Below are 17,915 nucleotides of genomic sequence, written 5' to 3' on the forward strand. Positions count from 1 at the left end.
GCGTACAAATCTATTAGTATCTGCTTACATCTTGCATCAACTTAGTTAATTATTAGTTAGCAAGCAGACTTGAAGGACTGCCACTTGCTATGTCTGCGTTCATGTCGCATGACTGTTCAGTTTTTAAATGATCATGCGGAATATAACATGGCACACATCCACTGCTGGACATAGGCCTCTCCCAAGGAGCTCTATTGACTGTAGACAGTTTAACGTAATTTTTTTACATCCAGATACAAAGAGTAAACCAGATATAAAGTAGTTGTATGACGCGGGAGAGACGCTAACTCCTTGCCATACAAATTTGAGTCGAATTTCACTGCTCGATCGGTTAAGACAACCCTACACTTGACCCTCTGGGCTTGTTTTACTTCTAGCATGTGTTCCCACTTGTGTTACAAAAGCACGCAATGTTGACACACTGATAACTACATATTTACAAACATAACATGGCGTGGCGTGAATGGATAACGGGACCTGCTTAAATTTAGATTTTTTAAACTTTATCTAATGCAATCTGGGTGAAAAAGGAGTGTCCTTTTAGGTTTAGGTGCAGGGATTTAACATCAAATTACTATAATATTATACAATAATATATTGTAATATTTTTTTCATGATTAAAATATAAATTACAAATTACTTATTTACAAATTAGATAATATCTTTTTAATTTTTTAAAAAAGTTTGTAACAGTATGCCAGCTAGAAGATCGCTAGAATACTTTTATTAAATTTCATTTGAGATCTTGGCAATATCTCGGTTCTGGAGTTTTTATATCTCCGTATCTTCGGTATCGAGCTCTTAGTAACTATACTATACATAAACAAGAAGTAAAGTTAATTTCTGACATAATGATTTGCCATGACACTGGCTTTTCGAAATAACACACATTAAAAGACTCAAGGTAGCTGTGCAGAGTCATAATAACAGACTATTTTTACATAACGATGTAAAAACATAAGTTTTTATAAACAAAAAAACTAAGTACTGCGATAATTTCGTTAAAATTTTAATGATTTGTTGATACTAAGATGGTACAACATGTAGGTAAGTAAGTACTTCAAAAGTACAGTGTGATACAAGTGTGGATAGCTGGTCATTACAGATACGTTACAATACTGGTTACAGATACGATGACCTTCGGGTGGCGCACTGATAAACTCCACCCTGTATAGTAAAACGACTAATGAACCAGCTTTTACAGTCTAAAAGTCAACCTTTACCTTGGTTTTATGTGCGTGCGTAGTTTGGATGCTGCCATTAAGATTTTTTGGCAAAGGTCACAACACTCATACTCGTAATAACAAACAATATGCAATTGTGTGTAGTTCGTACTGTTGGCGCCATACAGAGTGTTGTAAACAAAGCCGAAACCTAAAGCGAAAGAGGGTATAACTTTGAACAACTTTTGTTCTGGAAATTCCGTAGTCTCCAGAAATGGCTTACATTCTCGACACACGACTTTCGAGGCGTGTGCCAAAGTTAATAGATCTGCGAATAAAATAAAATAATTAAGCGACGGACGCCTTTAAAGGCGAGTGGTTGAGAAATGGCACCGGTCATAACATAACTATGAATGTAGTTACTCCCACAGTAAATATCGTGACTATTCGTGACTAAGAAGACATTGTGTTGATGCTTACATTGATTGAGTCATTAGTACATTAGTACCATCAAGACGTGTTCAGTAGGTTTATTACCTAATTATACAGGGTGTTGCAAAAATGCACAGTAAATTGAAAGTGAAAGAGCTAGGTGCAATTCTAATTTTGCAAATCTGAAAGTACATAAGTAGGTTCTTATTTTTTTCTAATGTACTTATATGAGTGTGTGTGATCACAATAGTGAGTCATTGCGTCCCGCTATCCACTGCACCCCCTCTTCTCCTAAAACATGTTTTTTGTCCATTCGTGGACGTAAACTTTATAGATTACTAGCTGTTCCCGCGCGCTTCGCTTCGCCCTAAAAAGGCCTTTCCCGTGGGAATTCCGGGATAAAAAGTAGCCTATGTTCTTTCCCAGGGTCTAGACCGTATGTATACCAAATTTCATTCAAATCCGTTCAGTAGTTTTGGCGTGAAAGAGTAACAGACAGACAGACAGACAGACAGACACAGTTACTTTCGCATTTATAATATTAGTTAGGATAGGTAGGTAGGTATACTTTAATAACACGGACTAGGTCACTAAAGGCTACCTATACCTGCATTTAAAAAACTGGTTCAGCGAAATTATGCAGCAACAAACTTTTTGTGAAAGTCTTGAGTAGTCTGACCCGAATTAGGTCTATATTTGTATAAATTCTGTTATTTAAGTAGTGTAGGGTAAATGGCGTGATTTTAATAGCTACTTAATCTGTAATAGCTTGTGATAAGTAGCAAATAAAATGATCTGAATAATGGTCAAACTGAACAACATTCCCCAAGAAACATACAATCGGAAATTGACTTTCTTTTTCGATCTCCTTTCATAAAATTCCACTACTTATGCTTCGCTTCCAGTAGGAATTCCGGTGTAAATAGTCCATCCGTTTTCCCGTTTTTAACATTCATCCATCCATATCCATACTTACAAACTTCACGTTTATAATATTAGTATTGAACATAACTTTTACAATACAATACAACTTTATTGAAAAAACACACAACATACATTAAATAACAAAAAAGGAGTAAGCACAATAGGCGGCCTTATCGCTAAAAGCAATCCCTTCCAGACAACCTTTGGGTGAATGAAAGACTTAAAGAGTAAAAGAGGAAGGTGTACACGTTTTGCATTTAAATAAAAGTACCAGTGATATTTTTATGTTTTAATAATAAATACTTTTCTTTTAATACCTTTCTAAACCTTACCTCCTCTTCATTCCAGACTGTGACCTGTGACTGCGACGCTACGCCCGCGTTTCAGCTGAAGGCCTTCAGCCAACGCGGGGAAAAGGTGGAGGTGTCCCACTACCGGGTCAATGTGAACAAGTAAGTTACTTTTTAATTCTGCAGGCTTTTGTGGCAGTAGATTTTATAGCATTTGGCACTCCGAGATAGGTCAGATTGTCTGCCACCTGAGCTGTACCTAGCCGGTAGTGGCCGTTAACGTACTTTATTTACTCTATGGTGGCTAGATGCCGGAATGCGAAATAACAGAAGAGTCCTCGAGTGCAGACCACGTACAGGCAAGTGCAGCGTTTGGCGGCCCCCCGCGAGATGGACGGACGATATAGTCAAGTCCGCGGGGAAGCACTGGATGCGGGCCGCCTCCGATAGGTTAAGGTGGAAAACATTGGGGGGCCTATGTTCAGCAGTGCTGTGTAGCTGAGAAGATGATGATATCATGATTATGACTCAGTTAAAACCTTGTACAGTTAGTAGACCCTACCCATACCTTACCTAAATACTTATAACAAATACGAAAAGTGTGTTTGAAACCTATATTTCAACACCAAGAAACAAAAGGACACATAATTTATGTAAATAGTAGCTATCATTAAAATATTACAATACGAATACGTACGGTTTTCTAAATAATAATAATGTCTAGCTCGTGCCAAGCGTCCCTGACCTCTCAAGAGGTAGGCAACATGCTGGTACCTACCGTAAGTGTGAGAAAATTTACATGTGTTCATTTTTTACGTAAAAGTTGAGTCTTTTGTTCTTTTATTTTGTTTAGAAATATTCTTTATTTGTACTCCCAAATTGCATTCCTTGCAGAACTTATTATTCGTAGCTTTTGCCAATGATAATAATATTAATCCAGGGTATCAGCAGCTTTCAATATCCGTTGCTTTAGCTATTTTCGCGTGAAAGAGTAACAAACATCCATGGAGACCTACTTACTTATAATATTAAGTAAGTTCGCCATTATAATACTTATTAGTAGGATAGAGGTAGCAAAGGCGGTCTTATCACTTACTATTTCTTTAAGCGAACCTTTTTAGGCTGTCATATCACTTAGAAAGATTATTTTTTCCGAAAATCTTTAGTATTTAGAGGATGGTTGATTATGGGGGTCTGAAAGTATGAATTGCGAACTGTGTAATATATACATATATTTTTTTCTTTCTACTCCAGGTTCCGCGCTCGCATCTCCGTGGTGTGCATCACCGACAAGCTGACCGGGGAGCTGCGGTGCGACGGCTGGCCCGAGGTATGTACCTAATCATCTTTATTATCAACATCTTCATCCATATTATCATCTTCAGCAATATCATCATCTTCATCAATATCATCTTTATCGCTTTCAGCATAATTATCAGCAAGCATTATTAATATCATGTCTGGTATGGTTCATCCACAGTAGATATTGACCCATGTCGATAGGTAGTTTATAAATCGAATAAACAGCTCTCGTTACCTACTTCTGTAGTTACTTTACCCCCTGAACCACATAATATTTCATCCAAAGAACGTTTGGCACACAAAATAGCTTAGTGTTAATCGACCGATGCATTCCTATTATTATAATTATAATAGTAATCATCAACATCATCATAATCATCATTTGACTACTCCAATGCAATCTTTTCCTCCTCCTGTGTTGGAGACCTCACTATATATTACCTACCTTGGTGTTTTTCCCACCACTTTGGCCCAATGCGGGTGGGTAGGTTCACACAAATACTCTTTCTTTCTAGCTAGAATACAGCTATACTCATCCTGCGGCCCGCCAGGCCTTTATCAGTAGCCCGCATGCCATGAGAGATAATAGGGAATATGCATGTTTTTTTATATATTTTATTCAATAGTTTACATCGCTTTATAATAGTTTAAAAAAACATTCATTTTTTTGCTTTTGGCCAGCGACAGCATCACTCAAACGTTTTTGTGGCCCTTAAGGGTCTGCAAGGGGGAATCGAGGGTTGGCATTGTCATAGAATTATGTAGTAAACAATGCTCTACAACCTTGAAAAAAATCACACAGGTAGCCGAAGAGTCTAGCTAGGTGCTGAATGATTCGAATTCAAGTAAATGATTATGGATAACTGTAAATAAAATTCAGAATATGACGAAAAACCAGAAAATCACACTCCCGTATTGTAACAACTTTGTCGTAATTATTAAGAATTTTCATATGATTTTTATCATATTATAAAGTTAAAGGCTTTGACTAGGCGCTAAATACCTTGTTTTTTAATAAACACACACTTATTTTGTGTAAATTAATCCCAAACTTGAGCAATTTTTTTCCCTCAAATCTTCATACAAATATCTATGGCGGCTTTCTGTGTTATAAAATCATAAACACAAGTGACGTTTGACTCAGTTGGCCGCTGGCCTCCAAAGAAGGGTCACGTCGGTTTAGGCAGCACTGACAGCTCGCGATCTTATCGTGTACAGATACAAAATCACTGCACATTGATTGTCATTGCACTTTTTCAACTTTTATGACACCAACATAATTTGATTTGAAATTGAGGAAGCATAATTCTTCCAGTATATTCAATACATTAAATTAAATTAGATAGTGTGCAATATTCTCGTGACATTACAGTCTCGTAAAGGTCTGATGAGGAGCAGGAATATAGCGAATGGATCTAAGTGATGACAATACGCACGAACATTAGGTTAGGGATCAAAAATACAGTCTCTTGGTGCTGGTTGAGGTATGGTCTCGTGAGGATCTGATGAGGGCAGTAACACGGTGGTGGCTCAATTTTATTTCAAAGATGTTAATAGCTAAAAGCGTCGAGTTTAGGCTATTAAGTATGTTTTTCAGAGAGAGAGAAAGAGATTTTATTTTTCCTCTGGATGTGTTAGGTTTACTGGGTTTACTAAGTTCATTCTGTTAATGGCATCAAGTTGTTATGTGTTCATAAGTAATAATTATTTATTAACAAAATGCTGTTGGTTCTCCACGAAAATGTAAAAATAAAAATAAAATAAATAAAAATAAATTCGTAACGTAAAATTGTCAATGACGGAATTTCTTCTATAGACAGTAGCCACAAAAAAAACAAACGATAGATGGCGTGATTTGAAGATAAAGATACATTTATTCGACACATAGACAGCAACAACAAAAAAAATACAGATTTAAAGAAAAGAAACACATACTTATACAAAACAACAAAGAAAAAAAGGATACACATCAAAATAACTGGAAAAAATATAAGCCCCAATTTACTTGTGTGGGACAGGGAGTACCATAATATTTTTTTTGGGGTACTCCCCATCTATGCGAAATATCAGCTTGATATCTTTACCCGTTTCTGAGAAAAAGGGTGGTGACAGACAGTCAGTCAGACAGACGGACAACAAAGAGATCCTATAACGGTTGCTTTTTTTCTTTTGACGTTCGAAACCCTAAAATTAAGTAAAAATATTATGCTGCTACCAAAAATTGTACTTAAAGGTATTGAAAAAGCGGTATACAGGGTTATTGGTAAGTAGACCTGATCCTTTCAGGAGGTGATAAAGGAAGGCATTTCCAGTCGATTATACCCTATTGCATTATCCGAAACTTAACCATTTCTAAGATATTTAATATTTAAAGATTTTTTGAATTTTTGCCAAAATTTCATGTTTAAAACCGAAAATAAAAAAACTAGCCATATTTCAATACTTTTTTTGTTTGTTTTGAATTAGTAACATCTTAATAAACTTATTAAAATAATCAAATGTGCATTATTTGACTTAAATTAGACACAATACCTCAAAATAGATAAACATTTTTTAAAAATATTCAAAACCTAAAAAGAAATAAGTTAAATTAAAAAAGAATTTCATACAACAATTTTTTGTGCACTTCAGCTTAAAAACATTGTCAACTTATAAGCTTTCAAATGAGATATTTCAATATCAAATCGATTTAGGTATCACCAAGATATGGCCAAAACAATCAGAAAAGGTGGACAAAATTCAACAGAAAAACTAACAAAATTAGCGCAATTTAAAGGTAAAAAGTGTGATGGTTTTCAGTCCTGTTCACTTTAGTATGGAAACCCCTGTTGAGTTTTCTTGACAAGTCCCAATGTTAATGGAAAGTATCGTAGGCGGGGACCAGCAGAGGGTTCACCATTTAGCTGAATGTTACTTAGAAAACGGCCTTGAGTGGCGGTCAAGTTGTTCCCCGCCTGCGATACTTTGCATTAACATTGGGACTTGTTTTCATGTTTTTAGCGTACAGTCGGGTTTTTCGTTTGTTTATAATTGTATTTTTTTATTTGTAACTTTTTAGTTGTTTTTATTTTATGAAATTTTACGTCATGATCATTTTTTATTTCAATAATTTTGGTGTTGTTATTTAAATACCTTCAATATGCATATTTTTGTAATGTGAAAATCAAGCCCTTTCATTTGATACCTTACACGGCAAAGTTGAATTATTATTTTTTCGATCATCACGTTATGTCCTCTAGAGGGCGCTATGTACATTTTAATGGAACGTCACATAGCCTATAACCATCGCGCCATCAATAGGCTTCTAACAATACCTCATACATCAAAATAGAAACTTTGTTGGACATGACTGTATTTTTACCATGGAAAACGAATATTTTTTTTCGCGAATTTGCAAATCTCGTAGAACAAAAGTTGTCCAGAATGACTCCTTGAGTCATCCCCTTTTGGCTTAGTATAGCCCTTTTGCGACACTATGTATTTACTTTGCTTTGTCGTCGGGGTTCAGTTGGCTGGAGGATGCCCGAAACTTATTATCTACACTTTAATACTTGTAGTTACCTTTCTACAAGTAAATACCACATTTGTTTGAGAAAGCTAATCGGGTTCCGAGTATAGAGTAAAGTGGCACCCCTATTAATTTCTACTCTTTCCTGGTGCCTACCAGTGTAAGTAAGAATTATACTTACTTACCCTACAATCACCCAAAATGTACTTGAACATAATTGTCAATAAAGTTGGCGAGTAAAAGTTTATCGACCCACTGTGCAAACTTACATGTGTGCGTATCACTGCGTGTGCTGTGTGAAGAGCATTGAAAACCCAAAATTGGCGCGGCACGTCACCCTGTACGGGCCCTTAAAAAAAAAGGTTGAGTACCAGGGAGCTAGATGGTATTAATGGCTATAATTTCTTTTCAATTCTAGGTGAAGGTGGCGCTAGCACCGGTCGGACCGCTGAGACCCAACACTCAGGAAAGCGATCTACAGACCACCATCAGGTAAGACATGAAATTGAAACTTTTTTACTAACTAATTTATACAATAATATTATCCTTAAAGTCAGCCTAACCATTGCAGTAAGGTAGCTAAAATAACTAAAGTTTTGCATATCACTAAAGGATTTATTAGCGATTAATATTATTTAATATTTATCTTTACTTTCTGTATTTTAATTATTTACTGTACAAAAAGGAGCAGGGAAACCTGACCCTTTTGCACAACAATTTTATTAATGCGAGTTTTTATTCGTTAAAATATATTTTCACGAGCTCATTACAGACAGTGCCTACTATACCTATGCGATGAACATTAGTTTATAAATACTAACAGCGGGATCCAAAATCTTACCCCAATAAATTACTCACGCTTACCTTCATGCCTTGTTTACCCTAATTATAACCATACCAAATTCCAGTGACATCGTAGTCTGTGCTCTGCGCAACACCAACGTGCACTTCAACTTGGCCGGGTACCCCACCTGCCCGCGCCTGCGCAGACACGCCGACCCCGCGCCGCGCCTGCCGCTGCATTATGACTCTATGGTATGTGGCAATAGGGGTGGTTTTGTAACAGCTCATTAAATTTTTGGGTGAACCATAGGGTTGTGTGGATTTTAGAAAAACGGTTGTTTTGAACTTTAGACGGTGAAACCCAATGAAATAGTTAGGCAATAAATAGATTTTTAATCCTCATTAGAGATTACCCTAGCTTATTAAAACTAAGTTTTGGAGCGCTGCTGCGTTATCCACTTTCTTTCTCGTTTTTTTCCTTATCGAGTGCACGCCACGTTAATTGCTATTGCACCGAATTGATATTAAACGCTATCATGGCCTTTACAAGGCAATAATAATTTATTGGCCAGTAATCTGCCTGCGGTAGCGGGATTGAAATTTGAAAAAATTACAATTCATCAATGGTAGTTTTTGCTTGCGGTGGACTTGGCCATGCTATTTTTCGTTCGTTTTTCATCAAGCTACAGTAACTCTCCCTATTTTCACGCATCAATGAAATCCTAACTAATATTATAAATAAGAAAGTAACTGTGTCTGTCTGTCTGTCTGTCTGTTTGTTACTCTTTCACGACAAAACTACTGAACGGATTTGAATGAAATTAGGTATACATACGGTCTAGACCCTGGGAAAGAACATAGGCAACTTTTTATCTCGGAATTCCTACGGGAAAACTTTTTAAGGCGAAGTGAAGCGTGCGGGAACAGCTATGTTAAATAAATCTCCGTCGTCCACAGTTATCTCACGAGCGCGCCCTCTACACGCCGACATCCAACTCGACCACCAACATCGCGCAGCTCATCGGCGACAAGCGACTGCTGGTCAAAGTGGTCGGCGCTAAGGGGATTGGAGGTGAGAAATAATATGTCATCATCGTCAAAATACCGTAATTATTGTCCGTCGTATTGCTGGACATAGGCCTTCCCCAAGCATTGAGTTACAATTTGATAAAATGCTCCCTAAGAGCTTTCTCATAAAACCACTACCGGCTACGTAAATGAAAGATTCTTTGTATTCCCTTTAATACGCTTATAATATTTCACCCTATACTGTAGAGTTCGCTTTTGGCCATATAAGACATAAATGACATAAGAAATGTTGTACACTGTATAAACTGTAAATCCAAAAGGAGTCAGGGGCTTAGGGGTTACTCTGACTCAACTGAGACTTTAGGGAGTAGATGTTTTTTAATGAACTACCAAAAGTTTTAGTACAAAATATACTCAGGATGGGGGGTCATAAGTCACCCCTTTCAGCTTCCTATACCACTTTTTCAACACTTCATTATTTGTATACCTAACACCCAAGTTTCCTGCCCTCAGGCAAGTCCGGCTGCCACTCCCCCTACTGCGTGGTGGAGATGGACGAGCCCCCGCAGCGCAACCAGACCGCCTTCAAGCGAGACACCGACTCCCCGCAGTGGGAGGAGCACTTCTTGTTGTGAGTGACTTGTATCAGGTTTTTTGTGAAAGCTTAAAGATATAGATCCTGCAAAGAGAATACCGACAGATGGCAGTGTGGCGAGAAAGCCATATGCAAGCCCTAGATCCCATCTTCAAATAAGTACGAATATCCAATAGGCAACCATCGGACAGTCGCCCACCAAGCTATACCGACCAGCTTGGTTGGACAATCCTGCCTTGTCAATTCAGAAGTGGCGACACCTTCGCTTCTCCATAGGATCATATTATTATTGTTTGTCATCATTGTCAGTTACTTAAACTGGCCAATCCTTTCACCACGGTGATAGACCTGTCGGTAGAAAGATATTTAAGTTGATTTCAGTTGAAGGAAAAATATACCACAGATGTCGCTATAAATTGTATATTTTTGTATGTATATAAATGTTAATGTTATTCTCTTGTTCCAGTGACCTGTCGCCACAAACAGCGGAGCTGCTATTTGAGGTGTACGACCGGAGCGCCGCGCCCGCGACAGGAACTGCGTCTAACCAGCACCGGTGAGTCATCGTTATCGACACCATTATTATCATCATCATTGTCACCATCTTTCAAGGACATAATAAGTACTTAAAGTACATGCCATCTTTATTATCATCATCATTATCATTGTCGCTATCATCATCGTCATCCTACTTATCATCTGGAGTGCATCAAATTAACAGTATGTTAAAGACCACTATTGGAAGTAGATATGGTCCTGACTTGGCAGTCGTCAGCATTATAAAAACCTTATAAAACATCTGTTTTTAGTGAAGGAAACATTCAAACGATTCGTATTTCTTATACTAAAAACAAACACCAACTTGAATTTTTACTTTTGATCTTGTTAACGCTTATTTCCAAATCGACTCTATAGATTTTCACTGCGTAAAGTCATAAATTTTCTCATTACAGACAATCACGTGCCACAATACAACGAGACTTGGAATGAATAAATGATTAAAACAATTCAAAATACTATTTGATACGTTATTCTCTTGACAGATTCCTGGGTCTCGGTCTAGTTGGTATAGACGAGCTGTTAGCCGCTCCGTCCCAGAGGCAACAGATTGCTCTACAAACCAGACCTATGGAGGATGAGCATGACGTCACAGGAACCCTTACTGTTGAGGTAAGATATACATAATTATTTACACCTTTGCTAAACCAGTTACACAGTTATGTAAGGTAAAGTTTGTCGGGTTTGAAATTTATCAGAGTCAACGTGTTTGAATAGCCGGTACAAAATTTGTATTGGGGACGGATCAGATATATATCTGCATCCATGGACTGTACTACTTATACGTTGAACATCGTACACAAACAAATCAAAAAAATGAGTACCACTACGCTTGGAAAGTTTCATTTATCTTTGAACGGATAAGAATGGAGGCAAGAAACACACGATTTATTACAACATAATGTTTTCTTCTTCCAGTTCCTGTTCATCGAGGGTGCCGACATCCCGGACATGGGCTCGCGTCCGTTCAAGATCAAGGAGTCGCTCCGCCAGCAGACGCCGCAGGGACTGACCACCACCACCAAGACTATCTTCAAGCAGAACGGTGAGATACGCAGACTTGTAGGGGTCCCACCACCGCTTATATAGTCTAGTAGATTTTCTTCCTTTTTGAATAGTTCATCCTTCAAAAACATGAAATTTAATTAAGTGCAAAACTATTTAGAATGGCTGCCGACATTTAAAATGAATGAACTGTCGAAGACCTAGGTACGGTCAGGTGCAGAGAAACCTGACCCCCCTCTCAAACTTACAATGCTTCTGAGGGGGGTCAGGTTTCTCTGCACCTTACTGTACCTACTATATTTTTCAGTTTGATTTCCGCGCCGTCAGATTTCATCCCGAATTTCTCATGATAAAACCTTTTAAGATGAAGCGAATCACACCTGAAAACCTAGCACTTACCTTACTTTATAAAATTTAATCATCCCCCAGGTCCAGAACACCAACAGCTGACGGAGCAAGCCCTGCGAGAGCTGGAGCTGTCCCCCACCAGCGCCGCCAACAAGTCCACCCTCATCATACACTCCGTGCAGCGGGTGAGTTGTACATTCAGGGGCGGAACAAACTGACCCCATCTCAATTGCAATGGCAGTCAAAGTGGAGGCTACTGTTGTACTCGAAAATTCCAATGCAGGTTTAAAACTAGGTACCGATTAAAGTCAGGCCTGAAAACCTAAAAACGACCAGGCATTCAAAGCATGGGACGCCCTCCGGTCCGCTAGAGCGATGACCTTAGACAGAATGTTATGTTATGGTTCTTCTTGAGAGAGGTCTATGCACTGCAGTGGACCAACAGTCTGATGATGGTGCGGAGGGATTTTTATAGGCAATAACTAGACTATACTTGTTTCTACCCGCAATGCACATTTTTTGTATTCAAGTGTCTAACAAATGATTGTTTTTCTTTTCAATGTTCGCATGGTGTGATGCATGTTTTGGATAACTTTGAAAATGAAAAGGAGCCAAAGCAGTCTATTAAGGTGAGTTTACTATTTTACTTATTTCGATAGGAAAATATTTAATTGATTATCTGAAAATGTTACATATCCTACATACAATAAGGATTATTTTTATCTGCCTTGTAAATAATTACTGAAAAATACCTATGTTTGTTAATGTTTTGAATAACCCAAACAAACCACACTGAATGTGTTTAATTTTTTTCCTTTGTGTTGCCACACTAAAAAACTAACCCGTGATTTGACGAAAAGGTCGAAATGACTCAATGCGGCAAATTCATCGAAGTGGAGCGCCAGAACTCAGTACCGCCATCTAATGGCGAGAAAAACGAACTAGCAGAGAATAGAAAACTGGTCACGTCTAGCCCTAACCAAAGTCCTGGGAAGAGTGTTCGGATAAAGGAGAACGGGGCTACGAACGGCGATTCATCGGTAAGGTTTTTTTTTATTTTTTGTAAGTTAACTAAATATAATGTTATGAATGATTTTGTTTTTACCGCCCTTTGCATGACTGATTGTTTTACTAAACTCTCGTGTAGTAGCCATACAGTAAAGAAACATGACCTCTCTCAGGTAGCATTATCAGGTTTCTTTCTCCCATACTGTACAAGTACAAGTGTACATAGGTACTGAGATATTTAAGTACCTAATATTTTGTGCTATAAATTCAAATTGCAGACTCAACGGGTGCGTATTGCGACGTATAAAAACGAAATGTATAATTTCACATTAATAACGTTCACAACATATAATGAACGTTACGTATAACAACAAAATCTATATTTTCATAAGGTATAAGATTCAATTGGTATAACGTACATTTTATATAATATCAAAATATATAATACTTACGAGGACTAATATCAATTCGTATAACATACATTACGTATATCGTTTAAAATATATACTATCATTTAGTATACAGTTCATAAAACATACTAACATACAATAACATAATCTGTGTTTAATTACCAAACACCGTCAAACCCCTTAGCACCAAAACCTAAAGATAAGTGCGACGACGAGCAAAGCGAGGAGGAGCGTGTTAGGTGCACATGTTCGTCGAAACCAAAGCGGAGCGCAGCGAAGCGGAGCGGAGCGTCTCCCCACATAGCGTCAATAATAATAATAATGTCAAAACCCCTTAGCACCAAAACCTAAAGATAGGTGCGACGACGAGCAAAGCGAGGAGGAGCGTGTTAGGTGCACATGTTCGTCGAAACCAAAGCGGAGCGCAGCGAAGCGGAGCGGAGCGTCTCCCCACATAGCGTCAATAATAATAATAATGTCAAAACCCCTTAGCACCAAAACCTAAAGATAGGTGCGACGACGAGCAAAGCGAGGAGGAGCGTGTTAGGTGCACATGTTCGTCGAAACCAAAGCGGAGCGCAGCGAAGCGGAGCGGAGCGTCTCCCCACATAGCGTCAATAATAATAATAATGCCAAAACCCCTAGTACCAAAACCTAAAGATAGGTGCGACGACGAGCAAAGCGAGGAGGAGCGTGTTAGGTGCACATGTTCGTCGAAACCAAAGCAGAGCGCAGCGAAGCGGAGCGGAGCGTTCCCCCCACATAACATCAATGATAATGAAAATACAATACGACAATCTTCTATACTTTTTGTGCATTATACATTATGATAATTATATCCGTTGTAGAATATATGTTATAAATGTTATATATTATAAACGTTATGCATTTTAATCGTTATATCAATTGAAATTATACTTTTTGAACGTTATTCTTTACGAAATTATGTATTTAGTAATTATGCCTTTCGTATGTTATGCACAGTGATCGTTATACTTAATAAATTTATATCATATGGGCGTATACCTTGTGAATGTTATACCATTCGTTTTTATACCTCGTATTACTTACCCGACTCAACCGCCGCCGCCCTGGTTTACGGTATTACGTAGGTACATAATGGCAATTGTGGAACTAAAAAGCGAAGTATACCGTTACCGCTACCGGTAGTGGATGACTTGCGGTTTCAAACGGCCCTAATGGCGGATCTATTGCAAATATATTTTTCACATAAATAACTGTTAACAGCAAGGAGACTACGTGAACCACGCCAACGACTCCACGGATCTGCCGCCGGAGAAAACACCGAGGAGAAAGAGGAGGGACTTCTTCGGAACTATTAAGAGAAGGTAAGATAGGAATTAAATCCAATATTATATAAGTAAGTTGGTTTAAAATGGATCATGATAAGATTTGGACAAGAAAGACTTACTTAACAAAATGGATCTAAAAGAATAGCAATACTGACCTTAAGTTAATCCGAGCCAATAAAAAACAATTATTGATAGTACAACATGGGACATTGGCATCTGACCGACAAGGACAGAGTCAGTCAGTTAGTAAGTGTCGGAGTCAATCTAATTCGCCCTGGTTATAGTTATGGTATCGGTCAAAAACTCTAAACACGACCAAACAAAAACTTAAAGAAGTCTTTCAATTTAGCAAATACCCACAAGTCGTTCAAAATCATCACTGTAACTCTGACTACCATTTCCCCAACACCCTGTATAACCTATCTCCACTATACCTCCAGGTTGGGGAGGTCCCGCACGCGCGGACAGTCCATGGAGCAGGACAGCGACGCGGAGAACAACCGCATACGCAGCATCAGCGCTGAGAGAAACCATCATGGTGAGTGGAGTTTTTACACTGTTTGAGAAGCAGTAAGCGAAAGAATATGACTAGACCATTTTTAATTGAAGTATACATTGTTGGCTACATTTTTAGATTAGGACCTCTTCGTAAAGTTGAGTAAACGTGGATTTATATGGCGTGGGAGAGATATAATTTTACGTTAGGTTTCACTGCTTGATCGGTAATGAAAAACCTAAACTAAGCCCTCAGTCTAATGTTACTTACAAGCAGTGAGAAGTAAAGGTGAATGTATATCTGTACTTAGAGGCAAACAGGAATAAGCCAATTTTTTTAGTCTCTTTTTTTTAACACTTACTTAAGTGATAGAGCTCATTTACGCGAAGTATTGAATTGGTAAAAGATTGTCTGGTACATCGCTTTTAGAAATAACTAAAAATTTTTGTATGTTATATTTTGTCTAAAAATGTAGCCTAGAGAATGTATAAATCAGAAAAGATCTAGTAATATTTTTTCGTATTGTAGCATATCAACGCTCGTCCACTATGTATTCCCCTGTATAATATAGCCATTTATTTCCAAATGATATCAAGTTATTCTTAAATAACATAGTTTGTAAATAATATATTAAATTAAAAGCGTTTTACTTTATTAACTAATATTATAAACTTGTAATTATAATTTAATTTCATGCACTTTATTTTATATTTTGAATATTTAATTATATAATAGTTATTTATTGAAAATATGTACTTTTTATAAATTTTCTAATTTGGGTACTCATAAGTGGGTAACATTCCCCTGTATATTAGGTGCTATAGTTACATTTTATTCTCATATTACAGATAAAGCGCTAGCCGTGCCCAACAGGAACGTCTACTCAGCCGGCGCGTCGCCCGTGCAGTCCGGCGACGAGTCAAGGACTTCACGCAGGTATAGTCGTCTCTTTCTTACACCACTTGTTAGTGTATAGCTGTCTCTGTCTGGCTCTGTGTAACTCACATTCAGACTAGGAAAACTGAAAAAAAAATACGGTTATCTTGTCGAATAATTTAAATTCAATATTTGTTGACGAAAGAAATGGTTTTAAAAGTTACAAGGCTACTTATTAGCTAACTTTTACCTAAATCTTCTATGTAAAAGTTATTAACTAGCGCCATCTATGACTTTATTTATTTTTATGAGTGGGAGGTTAAAACTTCCTGATTTGGCTGGATTATATTGTTTGTGAGTTACACAGGGCTACTTTCATACATTTCATGTACTTATGTCTAAATTGTTATTCGTCTATCATTCATACACCGGAGACGATGTGAGGTGGTGGAAGGAGATATTTATGTCAACTCTTTTGTAAATGTTACTTTCACTATTGAGGAAAGGGTGAAGGATAAAGACATAGGAAAATTTGGCCTTCTTTCTGGGCATACGAAGAAAAATATCACTTCATTATTGTTATTTATTTCATTCAGGTGACACGACGTCCTTTTATACAAAAGTTTTGGTCCCTATACTTTTGGGGAATAATGAAGATTTTTGATTTAGCAACTGCAAACTAATTCTGTTTTGTTTATGTCTTCTGATTGACACAATTTCATTATACCTACATCACAAGGTTATTATATCTGATGACATAAACAAACACATATTTTTAATAATTGTGCCAACACTCAGCACTAATAGTGTAATTTCTTTCTTTTCATCTGTCAACATTCACTTACGCTGGGGGTAATCGCACTCTGCAATCTGGTAACATCGGTTTTTTTACTAAAAATATTTATATATTTTTAAAATCATACGAAACCCTCTTTTCTGCACGCTTCTGCATTCATTTGTTTGTCTATGAATCACGTTTTCTTCTCACATTTATTTATTCTGCATGGATTTGTTCTAAAATTAAAACTACATACTTAATCGATTCTAATTTATTTTTTATTACAAATCAATTCTTTTTTCAAAATTGACCGCAATGCACCTCTTTGCGCAACCGTTTTTAAAAAACGAACGCAACGTTCACTCGCACGCTAAAACTACGTTCGGAAACTTGAACGCGCTTTTCAACATCCTCTCAAATCGTTCTAAAATTAAAAACCAAAGGTCCTCCCTTAGTGAAGTTTCCGGATTCAGTACAGCGTCGGCGCGCACGTTCATCCATGAGGCGTCGACCCTGGTTCTGGAGACCATAGAGGCTGGCATAAAGAAACACTACCTGGTGCCGTTGACCGTCGCGCAGAGATCAAGATGGCGGAGGAAAGGTGTCAAACTGCACATCTATAACGAGCACACGTTTATCGCTAAACATTTGAGCGGGTGAGTTGTGTTAAAATTTAAGATGGATGAAATAGTACGGTCAGGTACATAGAAATCTGACCCCCTCTCATAGTAACAATGCTTCTGAGAGGGAACAGCTTTCTCTGCTCCTTGGTAAACGACATGAGTATGTGTAAATACTTTATTATACGATTAATTATGATTATGCCGTGTAATATAATAGATACTGATGATGAATGAAATATTATATGTCGTATAGCATAGATAATGATTGAAATGATTTCACGACGTGTGGAATAGATGATGAATGAAATGTCGCACGAAATAGACCTATAGATGATGAATGAAATAACGAAATTAAAATAACGCGCATTATACATATTTCGATGGAGCTGACTGAAACACCTATAAAATATTGTAAATAGATGATGAATGAAACACCACACAAAACAAATGATGAATGAAATACCAGAGACAAAT

At 37.5% G+C, this 17,915-nt stretch overlaps 1 protein-coding gene across 8 annotated transcripts in view; it reads left to right on the top strand.

Moving 5' to 3' along the window:
* Window positions 1-17,915, top strand: part of LOC105393438 — a 36,303-nt gene that overhangs the window by 12,993 nt on the left and 5,395 nt on the right. For 5 of the 8 annotated variants that reach the window (XM_048632284.1, XM_048632287.1, XM_048632285.1 and 2 more), the window contains exons 4-19: window positions 2,868-2,971; window positions 4,064-4,139; window positions 8,038-8,111; window positions 8,528-8,654; window positions 9,360-9,474; window positions 9,945-10,062; window positions 10,493-10,582; window positions 11,070-11,196; window positions 11,503-11,629; window positions 12,019-12,122; window positions 12,546-12,566; window positions 12,798-12,977; window positions 14,604-14,704; window positions 15,109-15,206; window positions 16,013-16,100; window positions 17,262-17,474. In XM_048632284.1, coding sequence (XP_048488241.1) covers window positions 2,868-2,971; window positions 4,064-4,139; window positions 8,038-8,111; window positions 8,528-8,654; window positions 9,360-9,474; window positions 9,945-10,062; window positions 10,493-10,582; window positions 11,070-11,196; window positions 11,503-11,629; window positions 12,019-12,122; window positions 12,546-12,566; window positions 12,798-12,977; window positions 14,604-14,704; window positions 15,109-15,206; window positions 16,013-16,100; window positions 17,262-17,474 — 1,763 coding nt within the window. The remainder of the gene's footprint in view (window positions 1-2,867; window positions 2,972-4,063; window positions 4,140-8,037; window positions 8,112-8,527; window positions 8,655-9,359; window positions 9,475-9,944; window positions 10,063-10,492; window positions 10,583-11,069; window positions 11,197-11,502; window positions 11,630-12,018; window positions 12,123-12,545; window positions 12,567-12,797; window positions 12,978-14,603; window positions 14,705-15,108; window positions 15,207-16,012; window positions 16,101-17,261; window positions 17,475-17,915) is intronic. The other 3 variants (XM_048632286.1, XM_048632288.1, XM_048632291.1) reach the window with 3 other exon arrangements.

Source organism: Plutella xylostella, chromosome 31, assembly GCF_932276165.1.
Source record: "Plutella xylostella chromosome 31, ilPluXylo3.1, whole genome shotgun sequence".
Lineage (NCBI taxonomy): Eukaryota > Metazoa > Arthropoda > Insecta > Lepidoptera > Plutellidae > Plutella > Plutella xylostella.